The following is a 19,216-nucleotide window of genomic DNA, read 5'->3' on the forward strand; positions in this document are numbered from 1 at the left end:
TACTTTGTTCCTAAATTTAGCTATGCCAAGCTTAATATGAAGATAACTTGCCCTCTGGGAGTTTGCTTGTCCTAAACTTACAGCCCATCACTGTTGGTTATCTGCACTGTGTGCTGCAAGGGCTGCTTTTCTTTCTCTCCTTTTTTTCAAAGATTTATTTTATCTGAAAGAGACTCTTCCATCCACTGGTTCACTCCCCAGATGAATACAATGAATAGGGTTGGGCCACTTGGGAAGTGAATCATTGGACAGAGGATCTTTCTCTGCAACTCTTTCCAATAAAAATAAATAAATCTTCAAAAAAAAAAAAAAGAGAGAGAGAGCATACCCTTTTCACTAAGTAACAGGGTCCTTCTCAGATGCATGAAACATGCCACATTTTGAGACAGAGTGACTACAAAAATGACTGCAGGATTCAAGTTCCTCTTTCTCTCTTTTTAAAAATATTCATGTTTATTGGAAAGGCACATTACATTTATGGAGAGGAGAGACAGAGCAAACTTTCATTTGCTGGTTCACTCCCCAAATGGTTGGAATGGCTAGAGCTGAGTCAATTCAAAGCCAGGAGCCTCCTCCAGGTCTCCCACATGGGTACAGGGTCCCAAGGCCTTGGGTCGTCCTATACTGCTTTCCCAGGCCACAAGCAGGGAACTGGATGGGAAGTGAGGTAGCCAGAACATGAACCAGTCTCCATACGGCATGCTGGCACTTGCAAAGTGAGGATTTAGCCACTTAGCCATTGTGCTGGGCCCAAAGTTTCTCCTTTCTTGCACAGGCTCTATCAGAAATCTCCCTGGCCACTCCTGTGCCACAGTGAGTTATGAGAAAGGAGACAGGTAATGCTGCCCCTTCTGGTCCCACTAGTGCTGGGACACTAAGTGCATTTCAAACACGTGGTTTCTGGAAATGCCCCTGCCAGCTCTCTTTAGGGCTATCCATTTCCCAATTATGATGCCATAGCAACCACTGGGCACTTCTTGGTCTTGGGCTGAGCAGGCAGGCAAGCTCTCCAAGGCAGTGTGGACCTGGCAATCTTTTCCCATGACTTATCTGAACCTCCTGTTCAGCAGTAGTGGTGACACCGTCACCCCAGGTTGGACCCACAGCACCAAGCGGCCATCGTCACCGCCGCCTGCCTCTGGAGTTGGAAACTGCAGCAGCGACGCCCACACGCTGGCTGTCTGGGAAGAACCTCACTGCCCTTTCCCGTCCTCCTGCAGTCTGGTCTGGATCTCATCTGCCTCGTGAGGGAGGAGGGGGGCGTCTGGTGGAAGTGACAGACTCTTGCTAATCAATAGGATTCAGACAGAGGCGGATGTGTTATAAGATAGTTCCTACGGGTTGGACTGCGTTGGCACTTGGCCGGGCAGCCTGCCAGGCAGACAGAATCAAAGCCAGAGGACCAGTGAAGCGACTGAAAACAACGTTAGGAGTTGCCATCCCCAGAGGACACTGTCCCAACAGTAAGAGCCTCGTTTGTGTTTCTCCGTCCACAACATCTACTCGGGGGGTTTCAACAAAGGGTTGGGAGAAAGCAGAGACTCCGAGTGGAGATGTACATCCCAAGAGGTAAAAAGCCTGGTGGAGTCTCACTTCATTTGTAAATTACCATACAACTGCCGAGGCTTTAGTTCCCACTGGAGGGGTGCGCAATACTTCATGACTGTTAGAAGCTCCTGGAATGTTCCAGAACAGTTATCATTGAGTGAAATGGAGTCTGGCCAAAACCCTAGGCTTGCATCCAGATGCCTGTAGGCAAAATCCTTTTCTAAGCCTTACTTGGGAACTGGGGCTTTTACTGGAGGACTGTTAAATATGTCTATAGTCATTAGAGGCTGGCATTGTGGCATACAGCTTAAACTTTTTTTTTTAAAGATTTATTTATTTTTATTGGAAAGTCAGATGTAAAGAAAGGAAGAGAGACAGAGAGAAAGATGTTCTGTCCAATGATTCACTCCCCAAATGATTGCAACGGCTGGTGCTGCGCTGATCCAAAGGCAGGAGCCAGGAACCTCATCCAGGTCTCCCATGCGGGTGCAGCGTCTACAAGGCTTTGGGCCATCCTGGAATGCTTTCCCAGGCCACAAGCAGGGAGCTGGATGGGAAGTGGAGCTGCGCTGGGATTAGAACCGGTGCCCACATGGGATCCTGGCACGTTCAAAGGGAGGACTTTAGTCACTAGGCCACAGTGCTGGGCCCAGCTTATACTTCTGTTTATAACACTGGCATCCTGTATGAGTGCTCGTTGGACCTGGCTGCTCAGCTTCCAATCCAGCTCCTTGCTAAGGTGCCTGGGGAGGCAGTGTAAGATGGCCCAGTGCAGTGGCCTAATGGCTAAATCCTTACCTTGCAAACGTTGGGATCCCATATGGGTCCCAGTTCATGGTTTGGCTGCTCCACTTCCCATCCAGTTCCCTGCTTGTGGCCTGGGAAAAGCAGAAAAGGATGGCCCAAAGTCTTGGGAGCCTGTACCCACATGGGAGACCCAGAGAAGCTCCTGGCTTCTGGCTTTGGATTGTCTCGGCTCTGGCTGCTGTGGCCACTTGGGGAGTGAACCAGCAGATGGATAATCTTTCTCTATTTCTCCCTCTCTCTGTAAATCTGCCCTTCCAATAAAAATAAATCCTATAAAAAAGGAAAGGAAAGAAAAAGTAAGTGCTTAAGCCCCTGAACGCAGGTGGGAGGCCTGGAAGAAACTCCTGGCTCCAAGCTTCAGCCTGGTGTGACCTGGCCTGTTGCCACCATTTGGGGAGTGAGCCAGTGGATGGAATATCTCATTTTTTCTCCTGTAATTCTTCCTTTCAAATGAATACAAAACACCTTTTTAAAAAATTGATTTAAAAAAAGTCCCTCCCCCAAAATTTCTTTTTCATATATATATATTTATTTTGAAGTTTTGAGTTATGTGGTACAATTTTGTATAGACTGGGATTTCCCCCAAAATACATCTTAAAAAAAAAAAAAGATGCAAAAATAAAATAGGTGAGTGCCTTGCCCTGCAGTACTATGTACTGGATTTGGGGCTGCCAGGTGAGTCCTGTCTTTCCTGGCTGGGCTTGGTGGCCCCAGAACCTCTTTAACTTGCCTTCCTTTGGCTGGGACCCTACACTGAAGGCCCCATGGGGCCGGGCAGCAAGTTCAGTAAGCAGGAGCGCATTTGGCGGAGCTCCAGGACCTCGTCACTGCAGGGGCCGCAGTGCACCAACAGGACCCCCTCTGCCTTCTGGATTGTGCTCAGCGCTTCATGGATTTCCATCCTAAACAAGGGAGACAAGAGGGAGAATTCACTTACTCATCCTGCCTGCTCCATTTCCCACCCAGCTGCCAGCTAATGCATCTGAGAAGAGCAGCAGAAGAGGCTCAGCGCTGTAGTGGCTAAAGTCCTTGCCTTGCATGTGTCAAGATCCCATATGGGTGCCGGTTCTAAGCCTGGCTGCCCCACTTCCCATGCAGTCTAGGGCAGCTCAAAACCTTGGGACCCTGCAACTGTGTGGGAGAACTGGAAGAAGCTCCTGGCTTCAGATTGGTGCGGCTGCAGACCTTGTGGCCACTTGGGGAGTGAATCATTGGTCAGAAGATCTTCCTCTCTGTCTTTCCTCCTCTCTGTATATCTACTTCCCAATTAAGATAAATAAATAAATCTTAAAAAATGTGAAAAAAAAAGACTTCACACTAATCTTTAGAAAATTTATGAGAGATCTTCATCTGCTGGTTCACTCCTTGAATGGCTCTGACGGTGGGGGCCTGCACAGGCTGATACTATGAGCTAATAACTACAGGTGACGTTCCCACACCACTGAGGAACCCCAGTCCTGGTGCTGCTTCTCAGTGAGTTAGCAGGGAGCTGGATCAGAAGCAGAGCAGCTGGGAGGTGAACTGGTGCTCCTGTGCAGGCTGCCAATGCCCCAAGGGGTACCTTACTCCGCACTGCCATGCTGCCCCTCTCCGGCTCCTCCCTGGTAGCCATGCTGCCCCTCTCCGGCTCCTCCCTGGTATACCTGAGGCTTAGGGTTACCAAGTCGAGTTGACCCAGCTCTGCAAGCTTTTTCTCTGTCCCCAACCCAGTGGGGCCATTTTCATCTTGGTATCAGGCACACTTGCCATTCATAACCGTAAACTTAAGCTTCAAGCACCTACTCAAACCAGTGCATACCAGTGACAGTTTTTGCTAAAATGGGGGGGAGAGGGTTTTGAGACTTCCACCCTAGCTCCTCATTCCTGTCATCTCTCTTTTCTCCTTTAAAGCAGCACCTTCCACCTTGGCAAGGTGGACACTTTGTACTTGCCCATTCCTTGCCTGGGGGTGGGAGGTGGCGGGTGGGGCTGCAGCCTGAGCACTGTGGGCTGTTGAGGAGCCTCCCTCTGGCTTCTCCTGCCACATGCATTGCCCTCCTCTGTCTCCTCCCCAAACCCTCTTCCGACAGTGCCAGACGTTGTCTGGCAGCAACAATCACTCCCAGTGGAAAACAACTGCTTAAAAAGGACTAGGATGCTGTCTGGGGAGAGGGCAGGGACCCTGGAGATGACGGTGCTGGGAAGTGAGGGCCCCAGGGGGCAGAATGAGTAAATGGAAAGGAATGAGAAGGCGGGCCATAGGGAGGGCTCCCAGGGAACCCTGCTTCAGATCCCAGAATATGAGCTAAACCAGCAAGGGCTGTGAGGCCTCCCAAAGAGGGAAGGCTCAAGTGTCACCACGTTTAAGGGCTCGCATGTGAAGGGGGTGCTCGGGCTCACCCGTTGAACAGGATCTGGGCTAGTTTGAAGAGTTCGTGGCCCATTTCAATGCTGGATGTGCCGTAGTGGGCCTCAACCACCGCAAGACTCTTCCGAAGGTGGGCGGCTGCTTTCTGCCAGTCCCCTGTGGGAGAGAACCATGGGTAACTGACCGTCAGGGGGTGCAGTGCAGGCGTCAGCCTGAGCGGGAACCAAGAGGAGAAATCAAGCACCCAGGGCGCCCCGGACACAGTGCCTACCTAAGGTTGCGTAGGCCTGGGCTAGGTAGTCTGCGATCTCTCCCAGCAGGCTGTGCTCCACCCACAGGAAGCTCTCCGCGGTGCGCTGGCATCCCTGTAGCTGCTGAATGGCTCCCCCTATGTCAGAGAGAAAGCACAGATCCTGTCCTGGGCAGAAGAGCCCAAAGGCTGGGGCGGCACTGTCAGCACCCCTTTGCTTGGCTGGGTTTCAACAAGACCCTGTGGTACCTAGGCTGGCAAGGCCGCTGGGTGTGGGGAAGGTGTTTAACCTAGGGGTTGACATGCTGGTTAAGTATCCCATGGCAGAGTACCTGGGTTTAATACCTGGCTCTGGCTTTTAAAATTTTTTCATTTAAAAAAAAAAGAGATTTATTTAAAAGGCAGAGATACAGAGAGGGGGAGAGAGAGAGAGGAGAGATTTTTTCCAACTGCTGGTTCGCTCTCCAAATGGCCACAAATGAGCAGGGCTGGGCCAAATTAAAACCAGGAACCAGGAGCTTCTTCTGGGTCTCCCACGTGGTGGCAGGGGCCCAAGGACTTGGGCCATCTTCTGTTGCTTTTCCAGGCATGTACTAGTTAATGTGCCCACATGAGGGGAGTGGTAATGACTCAAATGATCGGGTTTCTTCACTCATGTGGAAGATCTGGATTGAGTCTGTGACTCCCCACTTCAGGCCCAGCTAGTCAGGGCATTTAGCGAAGGAACAGTGAATGAAAGCTCTTTCTCAGCCTCAAAAAAAACACAAAAACAAACAAACAAAAAACCCTGGTATTTTCCCTGTGTTTCCAACATCTGCTTTCCAAACCAACCAACGCTACATTCCATCGAAGGTCATTATTTCTCTTCACTCTGAGAACTAAGCTAAAGGTCAACTTTCATCCAGTGGAACAAATAACTTCCACAATGTGGAGCTCCAAGGCGGGGTTTCCAAGGGCAACAAGGTGTCCCCTTGGTACCAAAGAAACCAGGAGACTTACAAGGGGACTCCAAAAAACCCACAGGAAAATGCACCAGGCACAGATTTCAATTTTTACCCCCTCGGGCACCTGCCCACTGGCCTCTGGAGGAGGCTGGCCCTGAAGGAGAACGGTGCAGTCTTTCCAGGAAGTGACATCACTAGGCCTTCAAACAAAACTCAGTGACCGTGAACTTCTGGAAGTCTCTGGAACTCCAGGGTGTGAGAACTAACCCCTTTGTCCTCAGGGATCATTTAAGTTTGCAATGGGATGCCTAACAAGACAACTACTCCCTAATTCCTCTGGGCTCTTTTCTAGGGACGCCAGGCTGAAGGGGCAGGTCAGCGCCTGTTCTCATTGGCCTGCAGAGCCATCTGGTGGCGAGGAGGGGAATGACCACTACCCAGCCCTCTGCAGTGCAAGGCGGTATGGGAATGGATGGTTCAGAAGGCTGGGAGAGCAATGATGGGAGCTCACTCACTTAGTTTACCACTTCCGAGAAGCTCCAGAGCCGCGGCAATCTGCCGTTTCAGGTCCCGCAGCCGCGAGGCCAGACGATCCCTGCTGACGGCTTCCGGACAGGACCCACTGCCACAGTGCAGCACGGCATCACCCTGCGGAAGGCAGTGTTGGCCTGTTTGGAGCAGGGGACCTCATTCGCCCACCTCAGGCGTGTGCTTCCAAGGCGGATTCTGAGCCCACGGGAGAAGGCCATCCACCCAGGCCTGGGGGCATCTGCCCTGACAACTGGGATCCTCAGGAAATAGGCGGCTTGATTTGTACAAAACAGAACTGGTAGAGCCCACGCTTGCTTGCCTCTTGGGGGGCTGTAAAACTTCAGCTTTGACACAGCCAGCTGTGCACTAGGCTGCGGTTCTGGGAGGGAACCTCCCCTCCCCAGGACCCTCTCTCAGGGTGCCCTGGCCGACATCCCATAGCCCGGGCGTGGTCGCATGGCTCCTCTGCCCTGGCTGCTGTCCTCCTGGGCAGAGAGGATGGGAGCTGCTGGCCGTGGCCTTCCCACCCTGATGGGGGGGCTGTCTTGGGATGAGGCTAACACGGGGAATGGGGAGTGAGGTGAGACGGAGCACATGGGACCTGGTGACATCATCAACTGTACCCCAGGGTAGCCCTACTCTAGGGGACTTTCAACGACTTACTTAACTAACGAATTCTGCCTATATTCTCACCCCTTGACCACTGGGGTGGGATTTCCTGTCAGTTGTAAGAGAAATATGACTAATATTACTAAACCCAATCTCTGCCTGCGATTCTCTGGCAGGAGTGACCGATGTGTGGGGTAATGAGTTAGGGTGGGAGCAGTGTCGCTGCTGTCAGCAGCAGTGAGCCTGCGAGGCGGGAGGACTGGGCACCAGGGGCCTGTAGGTGGAGCAGGGGAAGCGCCGCATACCTGCAGGAGCGCTCTGCAACTGCTGCAGCAGAAGCCTGCCCACCTGGGCCCTGCAGTGGTGGGCTGTGCCTCGGAGCAGCAAGCTGGACAGCTGCAGTCAAAGAAATACTGTGACTTCAACTTCTGTTGCCTCACAGCGACGTCCAAGTGGCTCACATGAGGCCCTGGGGAGAGAGTGTCCCTGGCTAGCACGGAAGGGCGGAGACGGTCAAACAGAACCCTAGCACCTTCAGCCGAGCCGAGCGCCTGCGTGATTCGGGCGACAGGTGGCCCTCACTTCAATACGTGTGGAACTAAACAGTGACCTGAGTTTCCAGGTAGCTGGGACAGGAAGCCGAAGAAACCAATACATTTCAGAAAGGAAGTCTATAGGACTGAAGCTGTGATAGATAGGACAGCTTAGCCACAACAGGGCCTCCTATTAGAGTGAGAAGGTGGTTTCTTTGGCTTACCTCTTACAGGAACTTGCTCAATGTATTGTACCGCCCCCCACCATCCCTCCTTTTAAGATTACTTATTTGGGGGGGCTGAAACTGTAACACAGAGGGTTAAGTTGTTGCCTGTGACACAGTGATCCTCAAGTCTCAGCTGTTTCACTTCTGATCCAGGTCCCTGCCACCCATATGGGAGATCCGCGTGGAGTCCTTGGTCCCTGGCCTCAGCCTGGCTCAGCTCAGGTCACTATGGCCATGGGGGACAGTGAACCAGCAGGTGGAAGAGTTCTCTAACTCTTGCTCTCTTTCTCTCTTACTCTTAAATAAATAAAATTTTAATAAAGATTATTTATTTATTTGAAAGGCAGAATGACAGAGAGGTCAAGACTGAGAGAGATACTGATCTCAGATACACTGGTTCACTCAACCAATACCCACAACAGCCAGGGCTGGGCCAGGCTGAAGACAGGAGTCAGAAACTCCATCCCAGGCTTCCACTTGGGGAGCAGAAGCCCTAGTAACTTGAGCCTCCCAGGAGCATCAGCAGGGAACTAGACCAGAAGTGGAGGATCCACGACTCAAGCAGGTACTCTGATGAGGAGTGTGGACATCCCAAGAGGCATGCCCACCGCTTCCTCTGGTGCTTGGGGAAGGGCAGGCCAGGGGTGCGAGGACACAGCTCACCGTAGCAGTGCAGAATCTCTTGCCCTTGGCTGATATGCTGTGATGCCCGGACAGTGGCAACAGTGCCAACAAAGGACACACTGGTGTTGGGGCTGCAGGAGTGGTTCAGGAGGCTGAGCACGGGGAAGACACCTGTGGCAAGGCGCACTTGCCTGCTGCTGGTGATGAGGGACTCCTTCGAGTCTGAAAGCACAAGAGGCAGAAAGGACACTTGAGTCGGGCTGTGGGCCTGGGCCCCGCCCGCCACCCTTCAAAGGCCGAGACCAAAGCCCGCCTGGATCACGGCGCCACAGCCAGATCCCGGACAGTGAGCGAATGAACGCGTGTGTCCACCGTAATCCTGGGACCCGATGACGGTGTTCCTATATACCACGGCAAGTCCGAGGATTAAAATTCATTAGAAAATAATAAAAAGGGAATTATCAGCAGGAAGCTTTCCAGACCGAGAGCTTTGTAATGCTCGTGAGGGCCCTGAGAGCAGAGCACCTACGCACACGGGCTGGTGTTAAGCCAGGGTTAAGCTGGGCAGATTGTACTGCCTGTGATGTGGCCCCCTGCTGCTCCGACCCAGGTCTTACTAACCAGCGGCCAGCTTAAGCTCTGCAGAGCACTCAGCTCCTCTTCTGCCACCTGCGTGGGAGACCACCCCCAGGTGAAGTTCTGGGTGCCTGGCTTCATCCTGGCCCAGCCCCAGCTGTGGCCACCATTTGGAAAGGGAACCAGTGGATGGAAGATTTTCTGTCTCTCTTTCAAACAAATAAAAAAAGCAAACAAAATTTTAAAGAAAGAAACTTGAGTACCTGTTGGGAGTATTTTCCAAAAGCTTTTCTAAGTCTTAGATGCCTTGGTGTTTTATTTTTGAAGATTTTAGTTATGTGTCTAAAAAGCAGAGATGGAGAGAGAGAGAGAGAGGTGGCCATATGGAATGCTGGTGTCATTACCCTGGGGCACTACGACACCAGCCCCTAAGTGCTTGCGCCTAACTGGGCTTTGACTCAAGAACAGCTGACCAAGTTAAGATCCCAGAGGTCATATGCACAGAGTCAAGGTCACTTAAGCTCGTCTGCCTACTCTATCCTTCATCTGCCTTTACAGGTAAGCACTCCATAGAGGCGGTCACCGAGGAGGTTTCTCTGGAGAATTTGAGAGGCTGGCTTTTCTGACCAGGACAAAAGGAACAGGCAACAGGCGGAATGCTTGTGTAAAAGCCTGAGGGGGCCTAAGAACAGTCAGTAGGGTTCCCGTTCCACTACACCAGAGTCCCGAGATGGATGGTGACCCCGTGGGGTCCGGCTGTCCTTGCCAGACAGATGGCTGGAAGGGCTTCAGTTAACTTCAGTAGCTCCGGTTTGAGCATGGGGAAAACCATGTTTCCCCCAAACAGGCTGAAATACTGGTACTTAAAGGGAGAAACTCCAGCTTTCTAAAACAAAACAAAACAAAACAAAAACAAAACAGCAGATAACTGCAGTATCACCATAGAGCAAGATCTCTTAGCAAACCATTCACCATGGAGATCCACAGTCTAGGTACAGAGGTACCAAAGTGGCGAACCAAGGAGGTACCGCCAACCTGATCACGCTCTACCAAGGAAAACACTGGCTAAGGGAAGAAAGGCCCCTCTGGATAATCCTATTATCTGTTGCCATGGAGGACAAGGGAAAGAGTGCCAGGGTCTAATATGCAGGGAATCTAAATGACTCAGTTCTACAACCTCTCCGGAAATCTTGCATCAGAGCCTCTCTCTTGACTTCCTAGTCCCTCTCCCGGCCGAGGCCCACCTCCTGTTAACTCTAATGAGTGGTGAAAACCCTGACAGGTAGGCAGCAGGAAGGAGCTGTGCTCTGAATAATCACTTCGCATAATTAAAAAGTTGACTTGCGTTAACTGGCAATCTGTGTTAGAACAGTTGCTAAATTTTTCCAGAAAAAAAAAAAAAAGTCACAATCCAATGAGTGATGTTAGCTTGGGGAGTTATTTATAGCTCACCCACCAACAGCAGCAAGCCCAGGAACTGAGTGGGGAGTTTGTGTCAGAGTTGAATCGCTCTCTAATTATTTCTCCAAGATGAACTATGGATTTTTGAAAATTACTCAATATTTTGCATTAGTCATTTGTTAGGAGAGATAGTAGAAGATGAAAATAGGCATGTGCTTTGTTAACCAAATTGAGTATGTGACATTTTTGTGTGTTTTTTTTTTTTTTTTAAAGAGAATGATTCTTTACTTCACCAAAAGGGTACCCGGCTAATACTACTCCTGCAATTACAACAGAATTGGAAGAATGTCGCTGAGGTATGTGTGGGTGTTTGTATCGTGGCTCAGTGGGTGAAGCTGCCACTGGGACTCCTTCGGAGCGTGGGATCGAGTCTCGGCAGCTGTGCTGCCAATCCCTCTTAATACACCTGGGAACACAGCAAAAGCTGGGCCAAGTGCTTGGGCCCTTGCCGCTCCCGTGGGAGGCCCAGATGGGGCTCCTGGTACCTGGCGTCAGCCTGGCTGAGCCTGGGCTGTTGCTGCCAGCTGGGGAGTAAGCCAGAGGATGGAGAGCTCTCCTTGGTACTCTCCCACATAAATAAATCTTGGTCTTTCTTTTTAAAAGAAAAAGATCCACATATGTGCAAAATATACACGCTATGCTACATATTTTGCAAAATGAGAAAATTATGTGTCAATCAAGAACTCAAACTAAAGATGGATTTCTTGGTTGCTGAAGAGTGAAAAGCAGGGACAGCACATTGGTCTGAAACTAGAGAACCCTGTTTGTTCAAAGATTTATTTATTTATTTATTTATTTTTATTTATTTATTTTTATTGGAAAAGTAGATCAGATTTATGGAGAGGAGAAAGAGAAAGGTCTTCTCTCCGCTGATTCACTCTATGAATGACCACAACGGCTGCAGCTGAGCCGATCTGAAGCCAGGAGCCAGGAGCCTGCTCTGGGTCTCCCACATGGGTGCAGGTTCCAAGGCTTTGGGCCGTCTTCGACTGCTTTCCCAGGCCACAAGCAGGGAGCTGGATGGGAAGCAGAGCAGCTGGGACACAAATTGGCACCCATATGGGGTCCTGGTGCTTGCAAGGTGAGGATTTAGCCATTGAACCATCGTGCTGGGCCCAAGAACCTTGTTAAGCTTTGCTGTGACAGATGGAGATCTGGCAGGAGCCATTCCCACCAAGATGGCCCTCACGGCAGGCTCACTGGTGGCCAGTCTGTTCCCTTAAAACAAGCACCAGAGAGGGGTTTCTCAGGAAGTCTGATTAAGTAGGATTTATGCAAAGATAATAACATACATTTTTATAGGGTTTTTGCCAAAGTCTATCCTAGTTAACACTTTAATCCTTCTTTTGTGTTACTAATGAAACAGCTGCTAATGAAATTCAATGAGAACACTAAATTGGGAGCTGTTGGAACCCCAAAGAAATAATAAAAAGGGATATAACAAGATTAGAAACATGAGCAGACTAAAACAAAATAAGACAGAATTTAAAAATGAGAGTGAATGTGGCTGACGGGTGGGAAACGGGCACAACTTACCCCAAGGGCAATGGTGGACTACGTGCTGCCTGCCCTGTCCGTGTCCCCTGGGGGGCTGGCATGTGGCATGGCAGTTAAGAAAATTCAGCACACCAGCATAGAAAGAAGACAGAAAACAAAATACACAAGAGGGTTATACCTGAATGACAGGTGAGGGGAAGCTGCTCTCCAGAATCCCAATGTTCCTTTCATTATCTTTGCTTTTTAGATAGTAAAAATAACTCCAAGGATGATTTTTTAATATTAGCACTTAAAAATGCATAGTCTTGGGCCCGGCGCTGTGGCCAAGTGGCTAAAGTCCTCGCCTTGAAAGCACTGGGATCCCATATGGGCGCCAGTTCTAATCCCAGCTGCTCCACTTCCCATCCAGCTCCCTGCTTGTGGCCTGGGAGGGCAGTCGAGGACGGCCCAATGCATTGGGACCCTGCACCCGCATGGGAAACCCGGAAAAGTTCCTAGCTCCTGGCTTCGGATTGGCGCAGCATCAACCGTTGAGGTAACTTGGGGAGTGAATCATCAGATGGAAGATCTTCCTTTCTGACTCTCCTCCTCTGTATATCTGCCTTTCCATAAATAAATCTTTTTTTTAAATGGCATAATCATTTATTTACCATATTCATTAGAAAGGAATAAAGATTCGGCCCAGTGCGGTAGCCTAGTGCCTAAAATTCTCATCTTACATGAGCCAGGATCCCCTATGGCTTTGGTTCTAATCCCGGAGGCCCCACCTTCCATCCAGCTCCCTGCTTGTGGCCTGGGAAAGCAGTCGAGGACGACCCAAAGCCTTGGGATCCTGCACCCACGTGGGAGACCAAGAAGAAGCTCCTGGTTCCTGGCTCGGCGACTCTGGCCATTGTGGCTGCTTGGGGAGTGAATCAGCGGATGGAAGATTGTTTTTGTCTCTCCTTCTCTCTGCATATACTGCCTTTCCAATAATAATAAATACATCTTAAAAAAAAAAAAGGAAGACAGACAGAAATGAGAGGGACCACCTATGTGCTAATTCATTACTGCTGAGTCAGGTTGAAGCCTTGAGCCTAGAACTTTCTCCAGACCTCGCCCCACAGATGGGAGAAGCTGCTGTGGTGGTCCCTGCAGGCCCAGTCAGCCTCCCATCCTGCCCACGGCTCGGCAGTCCACGTTTCTGCCTCCCACACTGACGCTCTGCTTCCTTCTAGGATCTCTTGGCCCACATCCTTCATGTTTTTATCCAGATGGTGTTTCTGGTATTTGGTAGTTAATGCTAGTTATCTCCCTTCTCTCTCTCTCTCTTTTTTTTAAAGATTTATTTATTTTATTACAAAGTCAGATATACAGAGAGGAAGATCTTCTGTCCAATGATTCACTCTCCAAGTGAGCAGCAACGGGCCGGTGCGCGCCAATCCGATGCCGGGAACCTGGAACCTCTTCCGGGTCTCCCACGCGGGTGCAGGGTCCCAATGTATTGAGCCGTCCTCAGCTGCTTTCCCAGGCCACAAGCAGGGAGCTGGATGGGAAGTGGAGCTGCCGGGATTAGAACCGGCGCCCATATGGGATCCTGGGGCGTTCAAGGCGAGGACTTTAGCCACTAGGCCATGACGCCGGGCCCTGCCTTCTCTTTTTAAAAGATTTATTTTCATTGGAAAGGTACATTTTACAGAGAGCTGGAGTAGAGACAGAGAGGAAGCGGTTCCGTTCGCTGATTCACTCCCCAAGTGGCTGCAACAGCTGGAGCTAAGCCAATCTGAAGCCAGGAGCTCTTCTGGGTCTCCCACACGGGTGCAGGGTCCCAAGGCTTTGGGCCGTCTTCGATTGCTTTCCCAGGCCACAAGCAGAGAGTTGAATGGAAAATGGGGCCACTGGGATTAGAACTGGCACCCACATGGGATCCCAGCCCTTGTAAGGTGAGGACTTCAGTCACTAGGCTACCACGCTGGGCCCAATATTAGTTAACTTTTAATTACCTAAATTTGGTATTATATATTTTAAGGGGTGAGTTTCAGTTTGTAGTTAGACACCAGTTAGAAGGCCCTGTCTTATACACGGAGTATCCGTCTCTGGCTTACATTGAGTCTTAGCCCTGGCTCTTGGCCCCAAATTCCTGCTCATGTGTACCCCGGTTCCTGCCACCATATAGGAGGCTTGGTTGAGTTCTGGATCCTGCCTTCAGCCCTGACCCAGTCCCAACTTCTGCAGGCATTTGGGGAGGGAACCAGTGTATGGAAACTCATTTTGTCAAAAATAAATAAAGATAGCATGAAAAATCTCTCATACCCTAAGACTATAAAAATGCTTGGGACCTGGCATGATAGCATAGTGGCTAAATTCTCATCTTTTATGTGCTGGAGTCCCATATGGGCACCGGTTTGTGTCTCGGCTGCTCTGCTTCCCTCCAGCTCCCTGCTTGTGGCCTGGGAAAGCAGTTGAGGGCGGCCCAAAGCTTTGGGACCCTGTACCCGTGTGGGAGACCTGGAAGAAGCTCCAGGCTCCTGGCTTCAGACAGGCACAGTTCCAGCCCTTGCAGTCACTTGGGGAGTGATTCAATGGACGGAAGATCTTCCCCTGTCTCTCCTTCTCTCTGTAATGCTGATTTTCCAATAAAAAAAATCTTTGAAAAAAAAGTTTGCTTACCTTTTTTCTAGATACTTTATAGCTTGATTTAAACATATTTAACATTCAACACTAACTCTTTGGGAGGCTGTCATGAGTTTCATGCCTGCCATGGTTGTGGCTTTCAGCAGGTATGACACCTGACAGTACCAAGGCCAGTCAGGACTCCAGAAAGGTTATTCTCTCCCACTGACTCACGGTGACCTCGAGGATGCTATCAAATCCCAAGAAAAACCCAACTGTGCCTTTCTTTGAGTCTGTATCAACGTGATTAGAGCATAATGTGGGACGACGCATTCTTCGGGTTCAGTGTTTCCACCTGACCTAGCGTGTCCCTGTGGGACTCCCATGTTGGGTTGTTAAGTTTAAATCTCTCCAATGGAAAGAGCCATGCACCCCCGGGGGAGACCCTGCTTGGCACACATCACTCCCCCTTTAACCCTGCTGCACGGGACTCGGCGGAGTCCGAGCCAAAGTGTCCCCCCTCCACATTCACCCATGAGGCCGGGCTGCTGCTCTATTCTTGGTGTTGCAGAATGAGTAAGAAAGAACCGAGGGTTCTCCTTGCTCTGGGACAGGCTATAAAGCACAGGATCAGTCTGGCCCTTACACACACACACACACACACTTTAAATTAAAAGTAAAGAAAAAGCCTTTAAATTTTGAAAGAACTCACGGAAAAGAGTGGTTCTAGGCCCAGTGTGATGACTTAATCCTCCACTGCAAGTGCTGAGATCCCATATTAACATTTTAAACTTACAAGTAAATTTATATTTGTAATTTTGGTTCTGTCCTCTTAATTCTTCCTAATTTTGTGAGTTTTTTTCTGAGTATACACATTTTAAAAGATTTACTTATTTATATGAAAGGCAGAGAATTACAAAGAGGGAAGGACAGAGACAGAGAACTTCTACCTTCCATCTGCTGGTCTCTCCCTAAACGGCCACAATGGCTGAAGCTGGGCCAAGCCAGGCTGAAGCCAGGAGCCTGGAACTCTGGGTCTCCCACGTGGGTGGCGTCTCCCAGGCACGTAAGCAGGGAGTTGGATTTGAGGAGGAGCAGCTGGGATTTGAAATCATGTCCATAGGCGAGGCCAGTGTCACGGCAGGTGGCAGCTTAACTGGATGCACCACACGCAGGCCCTGAGCTGGGGTATTGTCAGTTGATGGTGGGTTCCCATGATAAGTTGAAGAGCATCAGTGTTTATGGGAAACAGTTTTCTTTCACAATCAAAACCTACAGTAACATGAATTTTAATTTTGTAAAGAGTCTAATTTTGCAAAGAGTCTAAATAAATACCCACTTTGTAAGTTAGGTGGGATGAAACAACCTATTTTATTTGTAAAGAAACTGAGGCTGAGTGGCTCAAATAACCGTATAATACAAGATCTGCTGTGATACAAGATCTAGTGTGTCTTAGTGCTATTACTTTCCTTTATAATTCTTTTTGAAAAAGATTTACTTATTTGAAAGGTAGAGAAACAGAGAAAGCGAGATGGAGGGATGGAGGTCTCCTGCATGTGTGACAGGGACCCAAGACCCTGGGCCACCGCCTGTGTCCACTCAGGGCATGCATTAGCAGAAAACTGGAACTGGCAACGGGGCCAGCCTGCAGCCCACGCACTTGGAGACGGGATGTGGGTACCTGCGTGGCAAGGGCCCTTCCTGGTGGTTCTCTCTGCTGAAGGGCATGTGCCACCTTACCTGTCTGCTGGATGGCAGTTATGGCCTGGGCATTGCATTGCAGCTGGAGCATGTGCCGCAGCATGGCCACGCCCCAAATGTGCCAATCTGGGCATGGCTCCTGAGGGGCTGCTGCCGTTGTCTGTAGGGACATCAGGTCTCCCGGGAACAGGGCCTGCGAGCCAGCTGCCTGGAGCTGCCTGCACAGCGCAGCCACACTGAGCGCACACAGGAACTTGTGTTCGGGGCTGTGGCTGTGCGTGTGGGGCAAGAGGCTGAAGATGGCGTTGTAATTGTTTTCATACTTCCCGTGAACATCGCACCCTGGAATGGGGTTCTCAATTGCGGTGCCCTCTTTTTCACGCTCTCCCGGGCCGCAACTGAACGATTTGATGGGAGGCTTGCTTTCAGACACACTAATCTCGTGGCTAAGTTTCTTTGAGATCTGGCCAGCGTCCTGGAATCTGGCCACCAGTGTCAGTCTCAGGGCGGTGTGGCAGAAGATGCCAAGCGTGTGCAGCAGCGCCCCGAGAGGACACTCGGTGCTGTGGTGTTGCTCCCAGGCTTGCTGCAGGCACCTGGGGCTGCAATACTTGGCATAGCTGCACCTAGGGCAGGGCACTGTGGCCAGAGTGGGCTTCAAGCATTGGTGACAGTACAGGTCCCCATTGGAAATGCCGGCATCCCACCTGCTCCCCAGGCCGCAGCGTAGGGGTGGCTCTTCTCCGGGAATCAAGACACTAACAAAGGCGTCCTCCTTCACCAGGAGCTCTCCTGGCAGGATGTCTCTTGTGGCCACCAAGCAGCGGCCTTTCACAGGGTCTGTGTCTAGGCGGACGGATGACGATGCGCTGGGCACCTGCTTGCTCTTTTCCAGGATCTCTGTGTCTTCCACAGTGTGGGACGGGGCTGCTGGGGAGGTTTCTGGGAAGGTCTCCTGGTTTCGGACCTTCAGTTTCAGACCATCCAGACTGCTCTGCAGAGCCCGAAGGCGGGAAGGCGCCAGGTTTGGCTGGGCAGCGAGGTGACCTTCAAGGGCAGCGACAGTCAGGCTCGCCTCTTGTGGTCTCCCCAGGGCCAGCAGACACTCGGCCTTACGCAGCAGCATCTTGGGCAGCAGTCTCTCTGGGTATCTGTGCAGCTCTGCTCTGCTGATGTCTTCAAGACATGCCTGAGAGCAGAAAGGAGAGAACCAGAATGGCCTCTGGTTTGCAGAGCGAAAGAAGAGCAGATTTTCCAGTCTCTGGTTCACTCTCCAGCTGGGCCTAGGCCTGGCCAAAGTCAGGAGGCAGGAATCTCACCCAGGTCTCCCACGTGGGTAACAGGGGGCCAAGCACTAGGACTAACTTTTACTGCCTTCCAGGTGCACGAACAAGAAGTAGAATAAATAGGACTTGAAGTGATGCTTATACAGGACACAATCATTGCAAGCAGAAGCTCAACCCACTGCACCACAAAGCCAGACTCGTAAGTTAGGGATCATTAAAAACGGGACAACTGAGGCGGGACCTGGCTGTGGTGGCCTTCTGGGGAGTGAGCCAGCAGAGGAGTGATCACACCCTCTCCTCTCTGTCACTCCATATTTAAAACAGGTAAATAATTTTTCTTTTAAAATGTGACAAAACCACAGGTTTATTTTCTTTACATCACTGCCCATTTTCTGACCTTGCAGTTGAGTGATCAGGAATACTTAAGATCTTAGGTTTCGGGCCCGGCGTGATAGCATTGTGGTTAAAGTCCTCGCCTTACATGCCCGGGATCCCATATGGTTGCCAGTTTTAATCCTGGCAGCTCCACTTCCCATCCAGCTCCCTGCTTGTGGCCTGGGAAAGCTGTCGAGGATGGCCCAAAGCCTTGGGACCCTGCACCCGTGTGGGAGACCCGGAGGAGCTCCTGGCTCCTGGCTTCGGATGGGCTCAGCTCTGGCCATTGTGGTCACTTGGGGGGTTAACCATTGGACGGAAGATCTTCTCTGTCTCTCCTTCTCCATGTATATCTGCCTTTCAATAAAAACAAATAAATCTTAAAAAAAAAATCTTAGGTTTCACTGTTCTTACCAAACACCTCTACTTTTAGGGAGAAAGTCTTAGATACAGAAGTACTATGGCATGGCGCCTGAGAGGCCAGCCTTGGAAGCCGAAGGCTGCCTGCCTGTTACACTAGCACGGCCACAAGCAGGCAGTTTGATTTCTCAGTATCTTAGTTTCCTCATTTGAGAAACAAGGATGATAATATTCATGGGGGTGTTTTAAGAACAAAATTTACGTAGAGTGCTGAACATACTAGGCTCTCAATAAATGATAATCATTGTTATAACAAGGAAAACAACTAATATAGGAAAGCTAGACAAGGATAAATATATATTTTTAAGGATTTACTTATTTTTACTGTAAAATCAGATATATAGAGAGAAGGAGAGACAGAGAAGATCTTCGTCTGATGATTCACTCATGAAGTGGCTGCAATATCCAGAATTAAGCTGATTTGAAGCCAGGAGCCAGGAGCCTCTTCCTGGTCTCCCACATGGGTACAGGGTCCCAAGTTTTGGGCTGTCCTCGACTGCTTTCCCAGGACACAGGCAGGGAGCTGGATGGGAAGCGGGGCCGTTTGGATTAGAACTGGCACCAATTGAGGTGGGGTTAAGGGAAATCCCAAGGCTTATGGAACTGTATCATAAAATGATAATAAAAACAATAATAAAAAAAAAAGAACCAGCGCCCATATGGGATCCCACTGTGTACAAGATGAGGATTTTAGCCACAAGGCTATTGCACTGGATCCAACAAGGATAAATATTTTACCGATTCTTTTAATCATTGCCCTTATTAGTCTGGGATTTCCTGGTTATATCGGCCTATGGTTAATTTCCCATAATTCCTTTAAAATATTTATTTATTTGAGAGAAAGAAAGGGAGAGACAGAGACAATTTCCAACTGCTGATTCATTTCCC

At 50.0% G+C, this 19,216-nt stretch overlaps 1 protein-coding gene across 1 annotated transcript in view; it reads right to left on the bottom strand.

Moving 5' to 3' along the window:
- Positions 1 to 2,913: 2,913 nt before the first annotated feature.
- SMYD4 (SET and MYND domain containing 4) overlaps positions 2,914 to 19,216 on the bottom strand; it is a 51,592-nt gene continuing 35,289 nt past the window's right edge. Inside the window, exons 5-11 of the mRNA XM_004593963.2 lie at positions 16,287 to 17,436; positions 8,460 to 8,642; positions 7,342 to 7,505; positions 6,412 to 6,544; positions 4,974 to 5,090; positions 4,735 to 4,858; positions 2,914 to 3,257 (exon numbers count right to left, since the gene is read on the bottom strand). Of these exons, the coding sequence (XP_004594020.2) occupies positions 3,104 to 3,257; positions 4,735 to 4,858; positions 4,974 to 5,090; positions 6,412 to 6,544; positions 7,342 to 7,505; positions 8,460 to 8,642; positions 16,287 to 17,436 (2,025 nt within the window). The 3' untranslated portion in view covers positions 2,914 to 3,103. The remainder of the gene's footprint in view (positions 3,258 to 4,734; positions 4,859 to 4,973; positions 5,091 to 6,411; positions 6,545 to 7,341; positions 7,506 to 8,459; positions 8,643 to 16,286; positions 17,437 to 19,216) is intronic.

Source organism: Ochotona princeps, chromosome 17 (assembly GCF_030435755.1).
Source record: "Ochotona princeps isolate mOchPri1 chromosome 17, mOchPri1.hap1, whole genome shotgun sequence".
In the NCBI taxonomy this organism is placed as follows: Eukaryota; Metazoa; Chordata; class Mammalia; order Lagomorpha; family Ochotonidae; genus Ochotona; species Ochotona princeps.